Below are 23591 nucleotides of genomic sequence, written 5' to 3' on the forward strand. Positions count from 1 at the left end.
CAAGCTTCCTCCGGAGCAGGCCAGGCATTTTCAGGAAGTGGTCAGGCAGCTGAAGGCGTGCAGAAAGTTCCTGTCCAGGGGTATCTATGACACCTGTGATGTGGCATCCCGAGCTGCGGCCCAAGGTATAGTGATGCGTAGACTCTCCTGGCTGCGTGCCTCTGACCTGGACAACCGCACCTAGCAGCGACTGGCGGATGTCCCTTGCCGGGGGGATAACATTTTCGGCGAGAAGGTCGAGCAGTTAGTGGACCAACTACACCAGCGGGAAACCGCTCTCGACAAGCTCTCCCACCGGGCGCCTTCAGCATCCACCTCTGCAGGTGGACGTTTTTCCCGGGCCCGGCAAGCTGCTCCCTACGCCTACAGCAAGCGTAAGTACACCCAGCCGGCTCGTTCCCGTCAACAGCGTGCGCCTAAGCAGCCCCCTGCGCCTCCACAGCAAAAGCCAGGGACGGGCTTTTGACTGGATCCATGGGAACATAGCCGCCATCAAAGTGTCCGTAACGGACGACCTGTCGGTCGGAGGGAGGTTGAAAGCTTTTCACCAAAGGTGGCCTCTCATAACCTCCGACCAGTGGGTTCTCCAAATAGTGCGGTGCGGATACACCCTGAATTTGGCCTCCACTCCACCAAATTGCCCACCGGGAGCCCAATCTTTCAGCTCCCATCACAAGCAGGTACTTGCAGAGGAACTCTCCGCCCTTCTCAGCGCCAATGCGGTCGAGCTCGTACCACCCGGGCAGGAAGAGCAGGGTTTCTATTCCAGGTACTTCCTTGTGGAAAAGAAAACAGGGGGGATGCGCCCCATCCTAGACCTGAGAGGCCTGAACAGATATCTGGTCAAAGAGAAGTTCAGGATGCTTTCCTTGGGCACCCTTCTACCAATGATTCAGAAAGACGATTGGCTATGTTCCCTGGATTTAAAGGACGCTTACACTCACATCCCGATACTGCCAGCTCACAGACAGTATCTCAGATTCCCTCTGGGGACACGGCACTTTCAGTATTGTGTGCTGCCCTTTGGGCTCACCTCTGCACCACGGGTGTTCACGAAGTGTCTCGTGGTGGTTGCGGCGTATCTACGCAAGCTGGGAGTGCATGTGTTCCCGTATCTCGACGATTGGCTGGTCAAGAGCACCTTAGAGGCAGGAGCTCTTCGGTCCATGCAGTGTACTATCCACCTTCTGGAGCTGCTGGGGTTTGTGATAAATTACCCGAAGTCCCATCTCCAGCCAGTCCAATCTCTGGAATTCATAGGAGCGCTGCTGAATTCTCAGACGGCTCAGGCCTTCCTTCCCGAAGCAAGGGCGCAGAACCTTCTATCCCTTGCCTCTCAGACCAGAGCGTCTCAGCAGGTCACAGCTCGGCAGATGTTGAGACTCCTGGGTCATATGGCCTCCACTGTTCATGTGACTCCCATGGCTCGCCTTCACATGAGACCTGCTCAATGGACCCTAGCTTCCCAGTGGTGTCAAGCTACCAGGAATCTAGAGGATGTCATCCGTCTGTCTATCAGTTGCTGCAATTCGCTGCACTGGTGGACCATTCGGACCAATTTGACCCTGGGACGTCCATTCCAAATTCCACAGCCCACGAAAGTGCTGACGACGGATGCATCTCGCCTGGGGTGGGGAGCTCATGTCGATGGACTCCACACCCAGGGTCTGTGGTCCCTTCAGGAACAAGATCTTCAGATCAACCTCCTGGAGCTCCGAGCGGTCTGGAACGCGCTGAAGGCCTTCAGAGATCGGCTGTCCTACCAAATCATCCAAATTCGGACAGACAATCAGATTGCAATGTATTACATCAACAAGCAGGGGGGCACTGGATCTCGCCCCCTGTGTCAGGAAGCCGTTGGGATGTGGCATTGGGCTTGCCAGTTCGGCATGCTTCTCCAAGCCACATACCTGGGAGGGCGTAAACAACAGTCTGGCCGACAGACTGAGCAGAGTCATGCAACCGCACGAGTGGTCGCTCCATTCCAGAGTGGTATGCAAGATCTTCCGAGAGTGGGGCACTCCCTCGGTGGACCTTTTCGCCTCTCAGACCAACCACAAGCTGCCTCTGTTCTGTTCCAGACTACAGGCACATGGCAGGCTGGCGTCGGATGCCTTTCTCCTCCATTGGGGGACCAGCCTCCTGTATGCTTATCCTCCCATACCTTTGGTGGGGAAGACCTTACTGAAGCTCAAGCAAGACCACGGCACCATGATTCTGATAGCGCCTTTTTGACCCCGTCAGATCTGGTTCCCTCTACTTCTGGAGTTGTCCACCGAAGAACCGTGGAGATTGGAGTGTTTTCCGACTCTCATTTCGCAGAACGACGGAGCGCTTCTGCACCCCAACCTTCAGTCTCTGGCTCTCACGGCCTGGATGTTGAGGGTGTAGACTTCGCTTCGTTGGGTCTGTCTGAGGGTGTCTCCCGCGTCTTGCTTGCCTCTAGAAAGGATTCCACTAAAAAGAGTTACTTTTTTAAGTGGAGGAGGTTTGTCGTTTGGTGTGAGAGCAAGGCTCTAGAACTTCGTTCTTGTCCTGCACAGAACCTGCTTGAATACCTTCTGCACTTATCAGAGTCTGGCCTCAAGACCAACTCAGTAAGGAATCACCTTAGTGCGATTAGTGCTTAACTTCATCGTGTAGAGGGTAAAGCCATCTCTGGAGAGCCTTTAGTCGTTCGATTCATGAGAGGCTTGCTTTTGTCAAGGCCCCCTGTCAAGCCTCCTGCAGTGTCACGGGATCTCAACGTCATCCTCACCCAGATGATGAAACCTCCTTTTGAGCCGCTGAATTCCTGCCATCTGAAGTACTTGACCTGGAAGGTCATTTTCTTGGTGGCAGTTACTTCAGCTCGTAGAGTCAGTGAGCTGCAAGCCCTGGTAGCTCATGCTCCTTATACCAAATTTCATCATAACAGAGTAGTACTCCGCACTCGCCCTAAGTTCCTGCCAAAGGTGGTGTCGGAGTTCCATCTTAACCAGTCAATTGTCTTGCCAACATTCTTTCCCAGACCAATACCCGCCCTGCTGAACGTCAGTTGCACACATTGGACTGCAAGCGAGCGTTGGCCTTCTATCTGGAGCGGACACAGCCCCACAGACAGTCCGCCCAATTGTTTATTTCTTTCTACCCCAATAGGAAAGGGGTCGCTGTCGGGAAATGCACCATCTCCAATTGGCTAGCAGATTGCATTTCCTTCACTTACGCCCAGGCTGGGCTGGCTCTTGAGGGTCATGTCACGGCTCATAGTGTTAGAGCCATGGCAGCGTCAGTGGCCCACTTGAAGTCAGCCACTGTTGAAGAGATTTGTAAGGCTGCGACGTGGTCATCTGTCCACACATTCACATCACATTACTGCCTCCAGCAGGATACCCGACGCGACAGTCGGTTCGGGCAGTCGGTGCTGCAGAATCTGTTTGGGGTTTGAATCCAACTCCACCCTCCAGGACCCGATTTGTTCTGTTCAGGCTGCACTCTCAGTTGTTCTTCGTAGGTCAATTTCTGTTATGCCCTCGCCGTTGCGAGGTTAAATTGACCTGGGTTCTTGTTTTGAGTGAGCCTGAGAGCTAGGGATACCTCAGTCGTGAGAACAAGCAGCCTGCTTGTCCTCGGAGAAAGTGAATGATACATACCTGTAGCAGGTGTTCTCCGAGGACAGCAGGCTGATTGTTCTCACCTACCCTCCCTCCTCCCCTTTGGAGTTGTGTTTTATTCATTCCGTTGCTTGTCATTCAACTGAGCGGGAACGGTCGCTCACAGGCGGGAAAATGGCCACGCATGCGCGGTGGGCGTGCCCTGCGTGCGGGACCGCCCGCGAAGTTTTGTTCCGGTTGGTGGGGGCTGCCATGGACGTCAACCCAGTCGTGAGAACAATCAGCCTGCTGTCCTCGGAGAACACCTGCTACAGGTATGTATCATTCGCTTTCCTCCACAACTTGTCCAAACCTTCTTTTAAACCTAGATACGCTAACCGCTGTTACCACATCATCTGGTAATGCATTCCAGAGGTTAATCCATCCACTCTGCTCAGTGCTCTGACTAGTGATAAGGGACAGCCCTGTTATATGGTAAATAAGAGACAGCCCTGTTATATGGTAAATAAGGGACAGCCCTGTTTATGGTAAATAAGGGCCAGTTGACTCATCCAGTCTGCTCAGTAGCCTTCCTCTCTGGTTTCTTTCTTTTTGAATAAGATGAGCATATACACACTAAAACTAGCTCTTCCCTTGTCTTTTACCCAGCCTCTCAGCTTTGTTCCTACCACTGCCCTGTCTGTCTTATAGAGCTTCCATAACATAAGGCCGATTCTGGAAAAAAGCCTATGAATAATTAATTTGTAATACCAGCCTAGGTTTGACTTTACAGTGCTTTCGTCTTTTGATTCTAGCTGTAGGCTGAGAAGATCATTCTTTGGGTCAAGCCATGGGATTCGGGACAGAGTTCTTCTGTCCCCAGGGACATGAGACATTGCTCCGACTGCAGGACACGGAACTGCGTCTGATGGAGGTGATGAAAAAGTGGCTGGTACAGAGAGCAAAAAGTGACAAGGAGTACTCCCTGCTGCTGCACCAGATGTTCGCTCAGGCAGAGAAGCAGGATGTGTCAGGACAGCCGAAACTGGCAGAGTATTCCAGCCAGCTCAGTCAGGTAAGGAGATCTTCCACCAAAGCATCAGCATAAGACGGTGGTTCTCAACGCAGACCTCGGGAGACGCCCAGCCAGTCAGGTTTTTAGGATAGCCACAATGAATATTTGCATGAGATACATTTACACCAGTTTTTGAGACACCAATATGGAAGTTCTGTACAACAAAATCCACACTCCACCATAAGTGAACTAACAACGAACCTCAGCAGTGCCCCTTACTGATTACACTTATATCAGCAAGGTTTGCGCACCCACGTCCTCTTCGGTACATGTTTTTTGGAGCTGGGAGTAATGCGGTTTGAAAAATGCTAGTGTCGTTCTAAGCAGGGGGAATGCCTTGATACAGCTGAAAAGCAAAATACAATCTTATGTCGGACAGAAACCACCTGGCTGATTAAGATTAGTATTGGAATTTTAAATTGCATAAAATTACATAAAATCGATGTAGAGTTTTTGAAAAAAATATAAAGGTTTTTCTAAAAAATTTTAAAAAATATTTCTAAGATGAGCTGATGAGGAGGTGGGTGAGTGAGTAAGTCTTGCTGATATAAAGTGTAATCAGTTAGGGGCACCGCTGAGGTTTGTGGTTAGTTCACTTATGGTGGAGGCTGAAGAATGTGGATTTTGAGATACGTTTATATGCACTACCTTCATTCTGTGCAAATCTATCTTATGTGTATTTAATGTGGCTATCTCGAAACATTATCAAAAAGTCCAAAGTCTAGTGCTAGGAGGTTCTGCCAAGCTCAAAACTGTGCTTTGTGGCTGAAGGGTAAAGGGACATGGATTTGACAGAGCACTTTTCTGTGTACAACCAAAGGAGTTTACATTGATTGTGCACAGGTACTTTCTCTGTCCTAGTGGGCTTACAATCTAAGGGCCAGATGCATCAACCAAACGTTAAAAAATAAGAAACGTAAAAGTGCTTAACGATTTTTAAAAAACGAGGAATGCACTACAAAAACACTCCAGAAATGTTCGGAGCGGTATTGCAAAGTAGGATGTATCACAGCATCGTTAAACCCCTCGTTAATCAGCGCCTAAAGCATGCGCAGAGCAGCCAAGCATTATGCTGGCTGCTCTGCGCATGCCACAAAGGCCCAGCTGTCAAAACAAACAAAAAAAACCCCCACAAACACGTGTGTTTCGTGAGGGGGCAAAGGCGCTCGTCAGCGTCCTGTATGGACGCCTTGCCCCCCCCCCCCCCCCGCATGAAAAAACTCCAATTTTAGCAGCCCCAGCCCCGGGCCAGCCCTCCTTCCTTCCTGTGTATTCTCCCACACTAGCTCCGCCTCCTGCCATGCTCCGGTCCCGTAGTTTACCTACGTCAGAGGAGGGCGGGCCCAGGAAGAAAGAAGGGACATCTGAGGAGGCCTTCTGAATCGCCGATTAGCTGTTCTTGCCCGTGCAGCAGAGGTGACAGGCGCTGCACGGGCCGGTAAGGCAAAGGGGGGGGTCGTTGGAGGGGGGAGCGGCAGCCACGACCAAAGGGGGGGCGGGGCACGGGACCGGAGCATGGCAGGAGGCGGAGCTAGTGTGGGAGAATACACAGGAAGGGAGGAGGGCCAGCCCGGGGCTGCTAAAATTGGAGATTTTTCATGCGGGGGGGGGGGGGGGGCAAGGCGTCCATATAGGACGCTCATGACGAGCGCTCTTGCCCCCTCCCAATCCTTTTTTTTTTTTTTTCTTTTTTGGTGCTGAGGGAGAGGGGAGCAGCGGCAACCTGGGGCGTCAATAAAGGACGCCCCTGACGCGTTCCCCCCCCCCCCCCCCCCCCCCAGTTATTTTTTTTTAATGGATTTTGTAAACTTCTAGCAGACAGACAGCCCTAACGAGAGGTACAGACTCTCGTTAGATTTCACGGTGTTCTCCTTCGTTACACGAATCGGAAAAGGTTAGTGCATGTCATTTCAATGGGATTTGTAGAAGAATTGCTCATCTGCATTCAGTTTTCGTTAGCTGCTACTGTCGTCGGAAAATAGGCTTTAGTGCGTGGAAAGGATAGGAAATTCTTCCTTAAGGGCTCATTTAACGATGAAAAACGTTTAGTGCTTCTGGGCCTAAGTGTTGTGCCTGGGGCAATGGTGGGTTAAGTGACTTGCCCAGGATCAGGAGGAGATGCAGTGGGACTCAAACCAGTTCCCTTAGGCTTCTCCACTCCACTGAAGAGCTAGGAGGCAAATATGGGCATGCCACTTATCACTGCTTTGAAGTACTAATATTTTCAGAAGTACGATGGGCACCCAGTAGCTTTATTCTAAGAGCATTTTTAAGAGCTTAAAAAAGTGTTGAATAGAAAATGCAACACTGTTCTTATCAATCTGCATGCAAATGATGTATTCTTGCTTTGCATATATTATTTTAAAAACCTTGACAACAGGATGGTCAGAATTCATGACACAAGAGCCTGTTGTGTAATGCAACCTTGACTATCTGCGTTCCTGCCTCTTATCTCCCTTCACAGAGAAACTGATCACGGTCACAGGACAGTGAACCTGTTCATAGCTCCACCCGCGTCTTGTAAATTATTTTTAGCTTCCTTATACATAATCTACAAAAGAATTCACTGATAGCAATTCATGGTTGGAAAATACATTCAAAAGCAAAGAAAATTACAGAGAGCTCTTTGGTTCAAATTGAAAAATGCTGTTAATTTTAAGTTATGCCTCGATTAGCACACACCAAGAATGAACACACACACAGATATTTATTTAGTTTTGGTTCATTTGAGGTTTTTCCCAATTTTTAGATTTTTCTTGGTTTGTTTTACACATTTGTATTAATATAAAATAATTTTAAGGGCTATCGGAAATGTATAACATGTTCAAATTTGTTTATTTTATTTATTTGTTGCATTTGTATCCCACATTTTCCCACCTATTTGCAGGCTCAATATGGCTTACATAGTACCGTGATGGCAATCGCCAATTCCGGTATGACAAATACAGAGTGGTATTGTGTTAAAGTACATGAGTGACATCAAGGAGGAAGAGTTAAGTTTTGTCCAGTTCGAGTATTAGTTTCGTTGTGTTGCAGGGTTCAGGCGTTTAAATTGGATCATTAGGGTATGCCTTTTTGAACAAGTTAGTTTTTAATGATTTCCGGAAGTTTGTTGGGTCATGCATTGTTTTCACGGCATTTAGTAATGCGTTCCATAGTCGCGTGCTTATGTAGGAGAAGCTGGATGCATAGGTTGATTTGTATTTGAGTCCTTTGCAGCTTGGGTAGTGGAGATTTAGGTATGTGCGTGTTGATCTTTCTGTGTTTCTTGATGATTCAATTAAGTTGTTTAATTTGAATTGAGTTTCTGCAAGTTAAATTCATAGGTTGATAGGTGTTAAATTGGTTTTGTTTGCAAAAAATGTTAAAGATGCACTAACAAACCAACTTCCCTGTTTACTAAGCCGCGCCGAAACAGCCCATTCGCTTTGAAAGGGCTGCGTCGGCATCGCCGCATGGCAGCTGCTAATGCAGCTTAGTAAACAGAGGGGTAAGAGGCAAATGCAGGAAACCATGGGGCTCATTTTCAAAAGAGAAAAATGTCTAAAAAGTGGCATAAAGCAGCATTTGGACGTTTTTCTCACAAAAATGTCCAAATCAATATTTTTGAAACCTGTTCAGATGTTTTTCTCTGCTGTTCGTCCGCAGTGTGTCTAAATCTCAAGAGGGCGTGTCAAGGGTTGGATTTGGCCATTCCTTTTTAGCTCCCATTACTTCCCTCATCTGTAACTGTCTTGTCTGTATTATTTAGATTATAAGCTCTTTTGAGCAGGGACTGTCTCTTTGTATCAGATGTTCAGCGCTGCGTGCGTCTGGTAGCGCTATACAAATGCTAATAATAATAATAATTCCTAAGACTTAGATGTTTTTCAGCCATAATGGAACAAAACTAAACTAAGACATTTTGAGCTAGACCTGTCTTTATAACGAATAAGGCACAAAAAGGTGCCCTAAATGACTAGATGACCACTGGAGGGAATCAGGGATGACCCGCCCAATACCCCTCTCGGTGGTCACTGACCCCCCTCCCACCCCCCAAAATGTGAATAAAAATATGTCTTACCAGCCTCAGATGTTATAGCCAGGTCTTTTAGAGCAGTATCTAGGTCCCTGGAGTAGTGTAGTGGTCGATGCAGTGCACTATTGAGTGGGGGACTCGGGTCCCTATCTCCCTCTACCTCTCACACTTGTGGTGGAAACTATGACCCCTCCCAAAGTCACCAAAACCCTATTGTACCCACATACAGGTGCTCCCTTCACTCATAAGAGCTATTGGAGTGGTGTACACTATATAAGTACGTAAGTAATGCAATACTGGGAAAAGACCAAAGGTACATCGAGCCCAGCATCCTGTCCCCGACAGCGGCCAATCCAGGTCAAGGGCACCTGGCAAGCTACCCAAACGTACAAACATTTTATACAAGTTGTTCCCGAAATTGTGGATTTTTCCCAAGTCCATTTAGTAGCGGTCTATGGACTTGTCCTTTAGGAAACCGTCCAACCCCTTTTTAAACTCTGCCAAGCTAACCGCCTTCACTACGTTCTCCGGCAACAAATTCCAGAGTTTAATTATGCGTTGGGTGAAGAAACATTTTCTCCCATTTGTTTTAAATTTACTACACTGTAGTTTCATCGCATGCCCCCTAGTCCTAGTATTTTTGGAAAGTGTGAACAGACGCTTCACATCCACCTGTTCCACTCCACTCATTATTTTATATACCTCTATCATGTCTCCCCTCAGCCGTCTCTTCTCCAAGCTAAAAAGCCCTAGCCTCCTTAGTCTTTCTTCATAGGGAAGTTGTTCCATCCCCGCTATCATTTTTATCGCCCTTCGTTTCACCTTTTCCAGTTCTACTATATCTTTCTTGAGATGCAGCGACCAGAATTGAACACAATACTCGAGGTGCAGTCGCACCATGGATACAGCGGCATTATAACATCCTCACATCTGTTCTCCATACCTTTCCTAATAATACCCAACATTCTATTCGCTTTCCTAGCCGCAGCAGCACACTGAGCAGAAGGTTTCAGTGTATTATCAACAACGACACCCAGATCCCTTTCTTGGTCTGTAACTCCTAATGTGGAACCTTAAATGACGTAGCTATAATTGGGATTCTTTTTTCCCACATGCATCACCTTGCACTTGCTCACATTAAACGTCATCTGCCATCTAGCCTCCCAGTCTCGCAAGGTCCTTCCGTAATTTTTCACAATTCTGTCGCGAGTTAACGACTTTGAATAACTTTGTGTCATCAGCAAATTTAATTACCTCGCTGGTTACTCCCATCTCTAAATCATTTATAAATATATTAAAAAGCAGCAGTCCTAGCACTGACCCCTGAGGACAGTGAGGGACAGTGGGTTTTGGAGGGCTCAGGGGACAAGATAAGGGAGCAAGGTGAGATGTGTACCTGGGAGCGTTTTTATGAGGTGCACCCCTTGGGTTCCCCATTGCTCTCCTGAGATGTCTGGGGGACCAGTCCTGCTAAAAATGCTGGCTCCTCTTACATCCCAATGGCTTGCTTTTCTCTGTTTTGCACTTTCATGGTTGTTTTTTTTTTTTTTTTCAAAAATAGACCCCCCCCCCCCCCCATCAAAAAAAAAGTCCAAAGCACTAAACCTTGTTCAAAATAGTTTTGAAAAACAAAAGATAAACGTTTTTCTTTTTTTAAAATGACCTTCTTTCCTATTCAGATTTTGTGCTAAACGTCCAAAGTCGGAACTTAGGCGTCATATCAAAGATGCCCCTTTATGTATCGGAGCTATGCACTAAAGTTCAGCGTTCAGCGCACAGTTTTCTAACACAAGTGTAAAAAAAAAATATATGCACCTGGTGCGGTAAGCAAATAGTATACAATTCAGCAGTGCGCTAACATGGGAGAGCACAACAGAAGCAAGCGCACTCGGGTCTGTGCGAGAGGCGGCTATACTTTGTACACACAATTTGTGTTCGCACCTGGAGTTGCGTGTGTATTGTATCTGTGTAACATAACATAACATAGTAACATAGTAGATGATGGCAGAAAAAGATCTGCACGGTCCATCCAGTCTGCCCAACAAGATAACTCATATTTGCTGCTTTCTGTTTATACCCTACTTTGATTTGTACCTGTGCTCTTCAGGGCACAGACCGTATACTGTAAGTCTGCCCAGCACTATCCCCGCCTCCCAACCACCAGCCCCGCCTCCCAACCACCAGCTCTGGCACAGACCGTATAAGTCTGCCCAGCACTATCCCCACCTCCCAACCACCAGCCCCGCCTCCCAACCACCAGCTCTGGCACAGACCGTATAAGTCTGCCCAGCACTATCCCTGCCTCCCAACCACCAGTCCCGCCTCCCACCACTGGCTCTGGCTCAGACCGTATAAGTCTGCCCAGCACTATCCCCACCTCCCAACCACCAGCCCCGCCTCCCACCACCGGCTCTGGCACAGACTGTATGTGCTGGAATGCTATTTTCTGCATACAATATTACAATATCAATATTTATGCACATGCAACTGAATATCAGTATGAGTTTTGCAATACTAAATATTTGTCCCACGCTTTGTTCTAGCACACCGCCTCCCCCTCAGCTCTTTACTTCTTTTGTAACCCATCCTCTTCAGAGAAAAGTTTCAGGTCCTGTATGCTTGCAGTAAAGAGAAGAAACAGGCACGAAATACTGTCCAGTGTTGACCACAAAAAAAAAAAAAAAAACAATCTAACTTTTTATTCCTCATCAGACCTTGTTTTGAAGACTCAGCATTAGAAAACCCTGCACTCAGCCTTCTGGTCTTTTATTATTGTTATGTTTTTGAATCAGTAAATGAGTAGCAAAGTAAAGTAAAAACATCAACACCACGTATTGCAACAAACAGAAACAAGAACTATAAAGATTGCAAGACATTGTCCGAAACCTAAATAGGAAAACCATACAGCATGCTTCTCAATTGTATGTAAACCGCCTCAACTCGTGCTCAAAAGAGGTGGTATATCAAATTATTAAACGATAAACGAAACCCAGTCCTTGAGGCACACCTAGTCCAGTCAGGTTTTCAGGATATCCACAATGAATATGAATGAGATAGATTTGCATGCACTGCCTCCTTGGTATGTAAATCTATCTCATGCATATCCTTTGTGGATATCCTGAAAACCTGATGGGACTAGGTGTGCCTCAAGGACTGGGGTTGAGAAGCACTGCCATACAGGGTACAGTGTGACAGCACCTCACTCTTGCACCATTTTTTTTACATTTGAAAAAGATACAGGGACATAAACATATTTACAATGGTCAACTCCACTTCAGACAGTTAACATTCACACACTGAATTGCACAACCCCAACTTTGGTCCTCCGTGCATTTCTCTGAATCTGTGTTGAATAATTTCAGTGGCTTCCAACCCGGTCCCTGGGATGCACCCGGCCAGCTGGGTTTTCACTGCCTCCTTTCTATGTGAATCCACCTCATGTATATTCATTGTGGATATCCTGAAAATCCAACTGGCTGGGTGTGCCCACTGGGTTGAGAACCAATGGATAGCTTCATTACCATAGGGTGGAAATGAGCTGGGCACCAACGTCTGAGCAAGTTTGTGCACACTGTTTCCTCATGCCCAAAACTGATTTTAACTTAGGATGCCAACAGTAGCGTACAAAATTGTGTGCAAAGGCTGAGTGAAGCTCTGCACAAAGCCTAGTTCACTTTATTACGTTGACCTCCAAATGCCTCCTAACAGATGTAAATGAAGAAGTAGGAGGGAAGGGAAAAGAATTAGAAAGGTATTAATATACAACCAGATCTTTTACAGAGTCAGAGAAGACGTAGAACAAGAAGACATGAACCGAGGTTGCAGGGTGCTAGAGTAACATCAGGAAATACTTTTTAGCAGAAAGGGTGGTGGATGTCTGGAATATCCTCCCAGTGGAGGTGATGGGGACAAAAACAGTGACAGAATTCAAGAGGAGGGGAATCAAAGCAAAACTTGAATTACCTTCACACCTTAAACAGAGCATAGAGGGGTGTAACCTGCACAGAACAGGTGGTACAACTTTGAAGACTGGCTGGATCATATGGTCTTTATCTGCCATCATTTACTATGGTACTGTGTTGTTATGATCTCCTGCAGTCATGATGTATCTGAATGTGCTTTATTAAGTTCCTGGGTTTATTGAACATTCTTTTACATAAGAACATAAGTGTTGCCGTACTGGGAGAGACCGTAGGTCCATCAAGCCTGGTATCTTGTTTCCATCAGTGGCCAATCCAAGTCACAAGTACCTGGCAAGATCCCAAAAGAGTAAAACAGATTTTATGTGCCTTATCCTAGAAGTAAACAGTGGATTTTACCAAGTCCATCTCATTAATGGCTTATGGACTTTTCTTTTATTTATTAATTAGGATTTATTTACTGCCTTTTTGAAAGAATTCACTCAAGGCAGTAAGAATAAATCAAACATAAGTAATAGGCAATTACAGCAGTAAAAGTATTCAAATAACAATACAAAGTATGGCATGGAGGGGCATTTTCGAATGAGGATGACCATCTCTAAGGGTGCCCATCTCTGAGGACGTCCCCGCAAAGGGGCGGGGCATCCCGTATTATCGAAACAAGATGGGCATCCATCTTTCATTTCGATAATGCAGTCGGGGACGCCCAAATCTCAACATTTAGCTCGACCTTAGAGATGGGCGACCTCGGTTTTCAGCGATAATGGAAACGAGGACGACCATCTCAAAAACGATCAAATCCAAGCCATTTGGTCGTGGGAGGAGCCAGTATTCGTAGTGCACTGGTCCCCTGACATGCCAGGACACCAACCGGGCACCCTAGGGGGCACTGCCGTGGACTTCATAAATTGCTCCCAGGTGCATAGCTCCCTTACCTTGGGTGCTGAGCCCCCCAAAACCCACTCCCCACAACTGCACACCACTACCATAGCCCTTAGGGATGAAGGGGGGCACCTACATGTGGGTACAGTGGCTTTTGGAGGGCTCACATGTACCACCACAATTGTAACAGGTAGGGGGGGGGGGTATGGGCCTGGGTCCGCCTACCTGAAGTGCACTGCACCCACTAAAAACTGCATACTGCTGTGATGGAGCTGGGTATGACATTTAAGGCTGGCGTAGAGGCTGGAAAAAAATGTTTTTTAATTTTTTTTTTAGGGTGGGAGGGGGTTTGTGACCACTGGGGGAGTAAGGGGAGGTCATCCCCGATTCCCTCCGGTGGTCATCTGGTCAGTTCGGGCACCTTTTCGAGACTTGGTCCTGAAAAAAAAGGGACCAAGTAAAGTCGGCCAAATGCTCGTCAGGGGCGCCCTTCTTTTTTCCACTATCAGCCGAGGACGCCCATCTGTTAAGCACGCCCCTGTCCCGCCTTCGGTACACTGCCAACATGCCCCCGTGAACTTTGTTCGTCCACGCGACAGAAAGCAGTTGAGGACGCCCAAAATCGGCTTTCAATTTGGGCGACCCTGAGAGAAGGATGCCCATCTCCCGATTTGTGTCAGAAGGTGGGCGCCCTTCTCTTTCGAAAATGCCCCTGTTAGTATACTACTTACAATGTCAACACAATACATAATAGAACATTTTAATTGATAGTGAAGGGTAAAGCAAAGATGGAACATATAGAGAGTAAGAAGAGTTAGAAAGTAAGGTGACTAATTTAAAGAAAGTTGCACATGAGGTCAGAGAGATGGTTAAATATTATCTTAGCTAGGGTAGGAGTGGATAAACATGTCCTGCTGCAGTATGTGCAGCCCGAGTCACTCCTTGTGTGTATGAATGAGACTAACTAGTTAGTTACTTCTTCCATTAAAGGCCTGGTTGAAGAGCCAAGCTTTCAGCTGCTTCCTGAAGTAGAGGTAGTCTTGTGTTAAGCGGAGCCTTTCAGGCAATGCATTCCATAGTGTGGGGGCTACTCTGGAGAAGGCTCACTTGCGGGTATCACATCATGTAATGTCTTTGGAGAGGGCGTAGTTAGTGAAAGTCCTTGGGGGAGGACCTTAGTGTCCTTGGCGGTGTGTGAAGGATTATCCTATTCTTCAGATACTTGGGGCCATTTCCTTTCAGGGCCTTGAAGATCAGACATAGAGTTTTAAATTTAGCCCTGTATTGTACTGGTAGCCAATGAAGTTTTTGCAAAAATGGTGTGGTGTGGTCACATCGCTTGCAACCTTCTATGAGTCTTGCTGCTGCATTCTGAATCAATTGAAGCTGGTGCAGGCCCTTTGTGGTCAAACCATTGTATAGTGCATTGCAGTAATCCAGTCTTGATGTTAAAATGTACTACTTGGTAGCTTTATTGTGTGACCCCTCATTCACGTCTACCCATTCCACTCCGCTCAGTATTTTATATACCTCTATCATATCTCCAGTGGCGTGCACCCGAAGGGGGGGGAGGTTTCGGCGGGGGATCTGGGTTTTTTTCACCGGGGGGGCGTCACGCTGTTCTGGGGGGGGCGGGGGCGCATCGGCGATCCGCCCCGGGTGTCAGCCCCCGTAGGAACGCCACTGCATATCTCCCCTCAGCCGTCTCTTCTCCAGGCTGAAGAGAGCAAAATAGCTGAGAGAGGGATAATTGTGTACTCTGAAGACTGAGGTTAGTTCTGCTGCTGTTATAATGACTTGATTAATAACCAGAAAGCAAATATGAATGGGGAAATAGTGAAAAAGTGGAAAAGCAAGAATGTTGCAAAGGCTGCAGTTGTCAAGCCTCTCCACAATCATTTAGGTAGAAGCACAAGATTGATGACCATGTTTATGGCAACTAGAGGCAATAAAGCAACGGGGGGGGGGGGGGGGCTGAGGAGAGGGGGAATGTGAAGCAGGTGGCCCAAGTCCAGGACCTTTCTGCCACTAATACTTGCCATCCTATTGAAGGAACAGCCTAGTGGAAGTCGGGGTTCAAGTCACACAGCAACCGTTTGTGATCTTGGCAAGTTACTTAATCTTCCTTTGCCTTGGGTACAAACTTAAATTGTGAGCCCTCCGAGGATGTAGAAATATGTACGGTACCTAACTATAACTCCAGTTTACAAAAGTGTAGGTAAGATTCAACCAATCTCAACTCCAAAGGGTGGGAGTTCCAAAATTGCACTGAACAATAGATAAAACTGGAGCTATGCTATGAATGTCACGTACTCTACAGAAGGAAACTGAAGCAAACAATGGTCCTTAGATTTAAGGGGATGAACTGTTGTTCCTACAGTAAATAACTCCCACCAGATAATCTGGAACAAAAACCATAGAATAATTTGTGGATAAGAGTACAGAACTTAAATTGAGCCTACAAAGAGGTGGGAAAATGTGGGATACAAATGCAATAAATAAATAAATTAAAATTTACATTGTGCTTCTATGGGAAGCCAATGGAGAGATCGCAGTAAAGGAGTGACATGATTGAACTTATGTCTTCCACAGATCAATCTTACAGCTGTATTCTGCAAAATTTGTACATGCTTTATAATTTTTTAGCTCGCCCTTATCCAGGGCGGGTTACAATAAAACATTGATAAAAGTATAATAAACAAATACAGAAAACCAAAAAAACTCAAAACAGAGCAAATACAGCATCAACCAAGTGAAGGCCTTAAACAACAAATGTCTTTCAGACATCCGGTGTAAAACGCATTACAGTAATCAAGCTGGGACAACACCAGTGCCTGAATCACTTCCTGAAAATGAGTTTTACTTATGAAACATTTGGGGGTATGTTTACTAAGGTGCGTTAGCATTTTTGTAACGCGCTTTTAAAGTTAAGGTGCGTTAAACGTTAACACGCCTATACATTCTTATGGACGCATTAGCATTTAACGCGCATCCACCATTTACCCCTCCCCCCCCTCTTCCCCCCCCCCCCCCCCCCCCCCCCCCCCCCCCCCGTCACTCTGTCACTTATTGATTTTGGTGTCCATTGAAGCTGTAAGATTTTCAGAGCAGAGATTACTTATATTTGCTACAAAATATTAGTGAACTCAAATAAGGATTGAAAATGTCCAAACACCTTCCGTAGATATTCCACAGCCGAAAAACTGCTTCAGGGTCTGTGGAGCATGAGCAGAACTCCAAAGAATGGCCGTTCGGCCGTTGAATATCTACGGAAGGTGTTTGGACATTTTCAAGTTCAGTGAACGTTTTTGTATACGTTGACTCCTTATAATTTAAATGATGGGAGGTTTTTCAGCCTGTGATGACGGAGAGAACTCCTTGACTTGACAGGCATTTTTACCGAAGTGAAGTCTGTTGAGGCTTTTCCTTCCTCTTTTTTTAATAAAAAATTGAAAAAAAAAAGAATAAAAGAGGAAATTGAGTAATATATTGTACAAGCACTTCTTTGGTAGAGGATTTTTTGCTTACTGATTACTTATATTTGCACATGTGATTTGCTGTACAGCGCTCTTTCTTCGTGAATCATAGGGGTAATTTTAATGAAATAGCTGCTTATTTACAGATTATGGAGCAATGGGCTTCACATTATAAGCTTACAGTAAACACTGCTAAAACCATGGTTTTGTGTTTATCTCCCCCGTACTAAGGTCCCTTCTAGTTCAATTTTGAATATTTGGGGTTAGGATTTCTCTTTAGAAATTTCACTAAAGGTATTAGGAATTCTTTTGGATCCTCGGTTAACAATGAAGCTTCAAAATTTAGCAATTAATTGCGAAAGTATTTTTCAGGCTGAGATGACTCCAACGCATCAACGCCTATTTTTACTAAGGTGCGCTATAGACATGTTAGTGGTTTTAATGCGCATAAATGGTGGACGCACGCTAAATGCTAATGCGTCCATAGGAATGTATAGGCGTGTTAGCGTTTAACGCGCCTTAACTTTAAAAGCGCGTTAAAATTGCTAACACGCCTTAGTAAACATACCCCCAAATGTTTCATAAGTAAAACTCATTTTCAGGTAGCGATTCAGGCACTGGTGCTGTCTCAGCTTGATTACTTAATGCGCTTTACACCGGATGTCTGAAAGACTTTTTGTTGTTTAAGGCCTTCACTTGATTGATGCTGCATTTGCTCTGTTTTGAGTTTTTTTGGTTTTCTGTATTTGTTTATTATACTTTTATGAATGTTTTATTGTAACCCGCCCTGGATAAGGGCGGGCTAAAAAATAGTAAAACATGTACAAATTTTGCAGAATACAGCTGTAAGATTGATCTGTGGAAGACATAAGTTCAATCATGTCACTCCTTTACTGCGATCTCTCCATTGCAGTGGCGTAGCCAAGGGTGGGCCCAGGCCCACCCACTTTGAGCTCAGGCCCACCCAGTTAGCAGCACATCTATGATGTGGCTGGCAGGGATCTCCAAGCCCCACCAGCCAAAAACTCCCAACAACTGTCCCTCCTGCATACAGGGCCGTGCCAACGCGGTAAGTGAGGTAAGCGTGGCAGGGGGGCGCCATCCTCTGGGGGGCGCCACGCCATGCTTGCCTCGCCCTCCCGCTCCCATGTCCCAAATGCCCGCCCTCTTCTCCCCCCAACAAAATCTCTTTTAAATTTACCTCCGTCCGGGTAATGACGTCAGAAGAAGGTGGGACATTGAGCGAAGGGAAGACTAGTAGAGACGTCGGGAGCGCCGCCTCCTTCACTGACACTGCGCCTTCGCTGCCCTGCCAGCCGGACGGAGGTAAATTTAAAAGAGATTTTGTTGGGGGGAGAAGAGGGCGGGCAGTTGGGACATGGGAGCGGGAGGGCAGGGGAGAGAGGATAGCGATCATCTTCATGGGGGGGGGCGCGTGCTCCAACCGCTTGTCTGCAGTGGGGGGCGGCACCCGATCCCCTGCGGGGTGGGGGGGGCGCCACCCAATCCCTTGCAGGGGGGCGCCACAGACCCTTGGCATGGCCCTGCCTGCATACCTTGTAAATAGCAGATCTTCGCCTGCAGTGAGCAGCGACTGACACATACTGTTCACACCAGCCCCACAGCCTTCCCTTTGATGTGTTCCTGCCTATGTGGAAACAGGAAGTTGCATCAGAGAGAAGGCTGTGGAGCCAACACGAGCAGTGTGTATTAGTTGCTGTTTGCTGCCGGTGAAAATCTGCTATTTAAAAGGTATGCAGGGAAGGGGGGATGTTTGAGAGACCATATCGCATGCAGGAGAGAGAGGGAGAGACGAAATCACTCGTGGGACAGGCCCACCTATCTTGGACCCAGGCCCACCCAAAATTGGGTGTCTGGCTATGCCCCTGCTCCATTGGCTTCCCATAGAAGCACAATGTAAATTTAAGTTCTATACGCTTACCCACAAATTATTCTATGGTTTTGTTCCAGATTATCTGGTGAGGTTATTTACTGTAGGAACAACGGTTCATCCCCTTAAATCTAAGGACCATTGTTTGCTTCAGTTTCCTTCTGTAGAGTCTGGATTCACTGAAAGGTAAGAGTTAGGTGCCGAACGCAGCATTGAAGAGGTGGGCTTTAAGCAAAGACTTGAAGATGGGCAGGGAGGGGGCTTGGCGTAAGGGCTCAGGAAGGTTGTTCCAAGCATAGGGTGAGGCGAGGCAGAATGATTGGAGCCTGGAGTTGGCGGTGGTGGAGAAGGGTACTGAGAGGAAGGATTTGTCCTGTGAACGGAGGTTTCGGGCGGGAACGTAAGGGGAGATGAGGGTAGAAAGGTAGTGAGGGGCGGCAGACTGAGTGCATTTGTAGGTAAGAAGGAGAAGCTTGAATTGAATGCGGTATCTGATCGGAAGCCAGTGAAGTGACCTGAGGAGAGGGGTGATATGAGTATATCGGTTCTGGCGGAATATGAGACGTGCAGCAGAGTTCTGAACAGTTTGAAGGGGGGATAGATGGCTAAGTGGGAGGCCGGTGAGGAGTAAGTTGCAGTAGTCAAGGTGAGAGGTAATGAGAGCGTTGTCGAGAGTTCGGGTGGTGTGTTCAGAGAGGAAAGGGCGAATTTTGCTGATGTTAAAGAGGAAGAGTTTAGATTGGTTGAATCTTACCTACACTTTTGTAAACTGTTAAAGACTTATCTGTTTTCCATTTATTTAATGTAATTTTGTGCTTGTGGTACAGAGATAGTTTTCATTGGTCCGTGTATAACTATATTAATTGTATTTTTTTTCTAGTGATTGCCTAGTTTTTTTTTTTATTTAACTTGTAATCCGCATTGATTCTTAGTTGCTGTATAGTGGAACATAAATTCTGTTCTATTGTAAATTCTGTTGTATTGTATTCTGCAGGTCCACAGCCCTTTTCTACCCTTTGGCTTGCAAGCTTATTTTCACAAGAAAGTCCCCACTTTTTCTCTTTGAAAAACTGAGGCCTATATGTACACCACAGCTACAAAATCTTCACAGACCTAGCCTCTGCTTTGGAGCAGGTCCAGACTTCCTGCTTGTACTTTCTCCTGATCCATTAACCCTCACTCCTCTCCCCCCATGGGTAAAAGCATTCACACCTTGAAATAGCTGCCAATCTTTAAAACACAGTAGGGTCAGTTTTCATAAGGTTTTTTTTTAATGTGGGTAAAATGTTTTGAAAAGTGCCCTCTGTATTATTGCTGAATTATTACATAAAATGGGAGGGGGGGGGCATACATTCAACAAGATATAGACAGACTGGGGGTGGGGACTGTGGGCTACTAGTAAAAGTCTACAGTAAAAGCCATTTGAGATGAGATTGAAATAGAATAGATGTAACAAACCTTTTTCAGGAGAAAAGAGTGCTTAGAACAAGAGGTCAAAGCATGAGGTTCATCCAGTAGAACAGACTCAAGAGCAACATCAGAAAAATGTTCTTCATGGAAAGGGTGATAGATGCATGAAGAGTTGGTGGAGTCGAAAGAGTAACAGAGAACAAGAAAACGGGATGAGCATAGAGGTTCCTTGAAGTGAGGGAAAACAGAGACCACATGGTGCCTGTAGCCAGGGGTATAGCCAGACAATAGATTTTGGGTGGGCCTAGGCAAGAAGTGGGTGGGCACCTTGGCAGTCTGCAGCAGGCATGCGCTGAAAACTGAACATGCGCAGGTGCCAGTGTCGTGGAAAGTAGCGTTTTCATTACCATGAGGGGGAAGTCTTCAGCTGGTAGAGCTTGGGATCTCCACCAGCTACCGCTAAACATGTGCTACTGTTGGATGGGCCTGAGCCCTAAGTGGATGGGCCCTGGCCCACCCAGGCCAACCTGTGGCTACGCCACTGCCTGTAGCACTCAATGAGGAATGAAACTGGGCAGAGCAGATGAACTGATCACCTTATCTGCCAACACATTTTGTTTCTGTAACATAGGACCAGGTCTTAGGGGCCCATTTACAAAGGCCTGGTAAAAAGCGGCCTGCGGTAGCACAGGCACTTGTTTTGGATGCGCACTGGGCTATTTCTTTACCGCGTCTGGGGAAAAAGGTTTGTGGGGGGTTTTTTAAGGGCTAGGAAATGGTTGTGTGGCAAAATTAAAACTAGCGCGCGCCTATTTACGGCCTAAGCCCTTACTGCCACCCATTGACCTAGCGGTAAGGGGTCACGCACTACCCACGTGGTGACCTGAAGCGCACGCCAACTGGTGGGAACCGCCAGGAACACCTCCTGCAGTTGGGCACATGCCAAGCTCTGAATTACTGCCAGGCGCATGCGCTCACCCAGCGGTAGTTTTTGATTTGGCACGCGCTGCCCGTGCGTTAGCCCTCCCACGCCTTTATAAAAGGGCCTCTTAATTTGTAGACAAAAAGGAAGTGGAACTGTAGAAATGGTGGCCCAGGAGCAGGAGCAACAGGAGAAGAGGGGTTAGATTAGGGAATCATGTGCTTGTTCTCTGTTCCAGGCTTTTCCCATCCCAGGGGCAGGAACAGAACACCCCTCTGTTTTGGAGTCTGAAAAGATGTGAAGAAGTTGTGTTCCAGGCTATTCCCTCAGAATTTTTTTTTTTATTTATTTATATTTATTAAGATTTTCCATTATATTACAAGACAATCTTCTTGTTCAGGTAAAGTATCTAATAATTTACAAAATTGTAAAATAATAATGAAACAGGAAATAAAAAAAAAAAAGTGAAGGTTAAGCTTCACCAAGGAGAAATTATACTCAAGTCCATAATTATGATCCAAGATTTCAGGAAAATAACGGAGACAAATAGGAAATTATCAATAGAAATTATACAAAAGCTGTTAAGTAGAGCACAATTATATTTAACGCTTTTCCATTTTCACCGAGGTTATAAGCGAGGACACATGAGACGGCTCTGTAAATACATATTTTTTCTCCTTAAGCCTTACTATGCACTTGCAGGGGTATCTTAAAAAGAAGGTACCCCCCAAGTGCAAAATCTCAGGCCTAAGGAGCAAGAATTGTTTCCTTCGTCGTCGAGTCTCTTTAGAGACATCAGGAAAAAGTAAAACTTTTAAACCCAAAAAGGGTTTATCTTTATTACGGAAAAACAAACGAAAGATTTTCTTGATCCCAGTTCATTTTGTGAATCATTTTGTTTGGAATCAGTGGTTTCTGTGGTCTTCCTTCCTTACTGCACCGAGGCCTGTTCAGGTTCTACTGTTAGGCACCCAACATTTCACTATGATTAGAGAGACTAATGTTTTAAAATACGTATAACTTGATCATAAAATTAACAAGACAATTTAATGCAGTAGCTCCCAAACCTGGTCCTGGAGGCACCCCTGCCAGTCAGGTTTTCAGGATATCCACAACGAATATTCATGAGAGAGATTTGCATAAGGTGGAGGCAGTGCATGCAGATTTCTCTCATGAATATTCATTGTGGATATCCTGAAAACCTGAGTGGCTGGGGTGCCTCCAGGACCAGATTTGGGAACCACTGCACTAAAGTCTGTTAAAATACTTAAACATGCTGTTATTAAATTGGTTAGAATTATTCAGTTGGCCTCATTTCCTCTCTGGCTTTCTGCTCTCCCTCCCTACTCCTCCCAAGCTGCCGTCTTCTACTTTCATGTTTTCTCTCTTCTGCGTTTCTCTGGAGTCCATTTTTCTTACCTCTGTCCTTCTGCTGTCTTCCTGCCTTACAGTCCTGGACCGTTGTCGTGAATCAGACAGAGACCTTGAGCCGGATTTTACGGAAACACGCTGAGGATCTAAATGCAGGACCACTGAACAAGCTCACCCTCCTCATTCGAGACAAACAACAGCTGAAGAAATTATATAATGAGCAATGGCAGATGCTCAACCAAGACTTTATCAAGGTGGGCTGATCAGAGCTGAGAAACTTCTAGGATTACCTTTGGTCTTAGGAAGCCAATGAGAACAATTAAAATGCCGTTGCGGTTACGCACACCTTGTGCACTATTAGTGCATAAATGAGAGGGTGTACAGTACACATAGATGGAGCATGGGTGTGTCTCTAACTTATGTGCACAAGTTATAGAATACCATAAGTAATGCACATTGCATGGTGCACTTAGGTGTACCCAATTATGCCTCCGATTGGCCTGGTGTAAATGGTCATGCCCAACTCTAGGTACAACAAGTCAGCTTTACACTAGTATTTTGTACTGGCATCTAGGCACATAGATGCCATTATAGAATTGACATTCAGCGTATGGTATCGGCACACCTAATGGAGGCACCGATTTATAGAATTGCCGTCTGGGGGAGGGGGGAAGTTATCAATATGGGCTACTCTTAAGACTTGTTATTTGTTACTGTTAACCCCAGTTCTAAGTAGTTAGGTGTCATTGCATAAAATAGCATCAGTAGCACTATAGAAATGATAACTAGTAGTATTAGTACTGTAGTAATAAGTAGTAGTAGTGGTAAGAGTTTGAGTCTCTGGTAACCAGAGCTCATATTGTGATGTCATAATGCCTCATTCCACCAAAGCCTAAGAGCCGGCCTCCTCAGTGATGTCACAATGGCTTGATTGCCCTATACTTGGCTCACTTATATTGCATATAGCATTGATTTCCATTTCTAGAGACATTTCTTTTTCTGTAATTAAGGCAGTAAGTTATCAACATGGGCTACCATTAAGATGGGTTATTTT

The 23591-nt window shown here is 46.0% G+C and overlaps 1 protein-coding gene across 2 annotated transcripts in view; it reads left to right on the forward strand.

Moving 5' to 3' along the window:
• Window positions 1-23591, forward strand: part of FES (FES proto-oncogene, tyrosine kinase) — a 172552-nt gene that overhangs the window by 32197 nt on the left and 116764 nt on the right. The window contains exons 2-3 of one of the 2 annotated variants that reach the window (XM_030189652.1): window positions 4388-4647; window positions 22618-22791. In XM_030189652.1, the coding sequence (XP_030045512.1) occupies window positions 4423-4647; window positions 22618-22791 (399 nt within the window). In that variant the 5' untranslated portion in view covers window positions 4388-4422. Of the gene's footprint in view, window positions 1-4264; window positions 4648-22617; window positions 22792-23591 lie in introns of those variants that run through there. The other variant, XM_030189653.1, reaches the window with a different exon arrangement.

This window comes from Microcaecilia unicolor, chromosome 1 (assembly GCF_901765095.1).
Source record: "Microcaecilia unicolor chromosome 1, aMicUni1.1, whole genome shotgun sequence".
NCBI classification, from domain to species: Eukaryota; Metazoa; Chordata; class Amphibia; order Gymnophiona; family Siphonopidae; genus Microcaecilia; species Microcaecilia unicolor.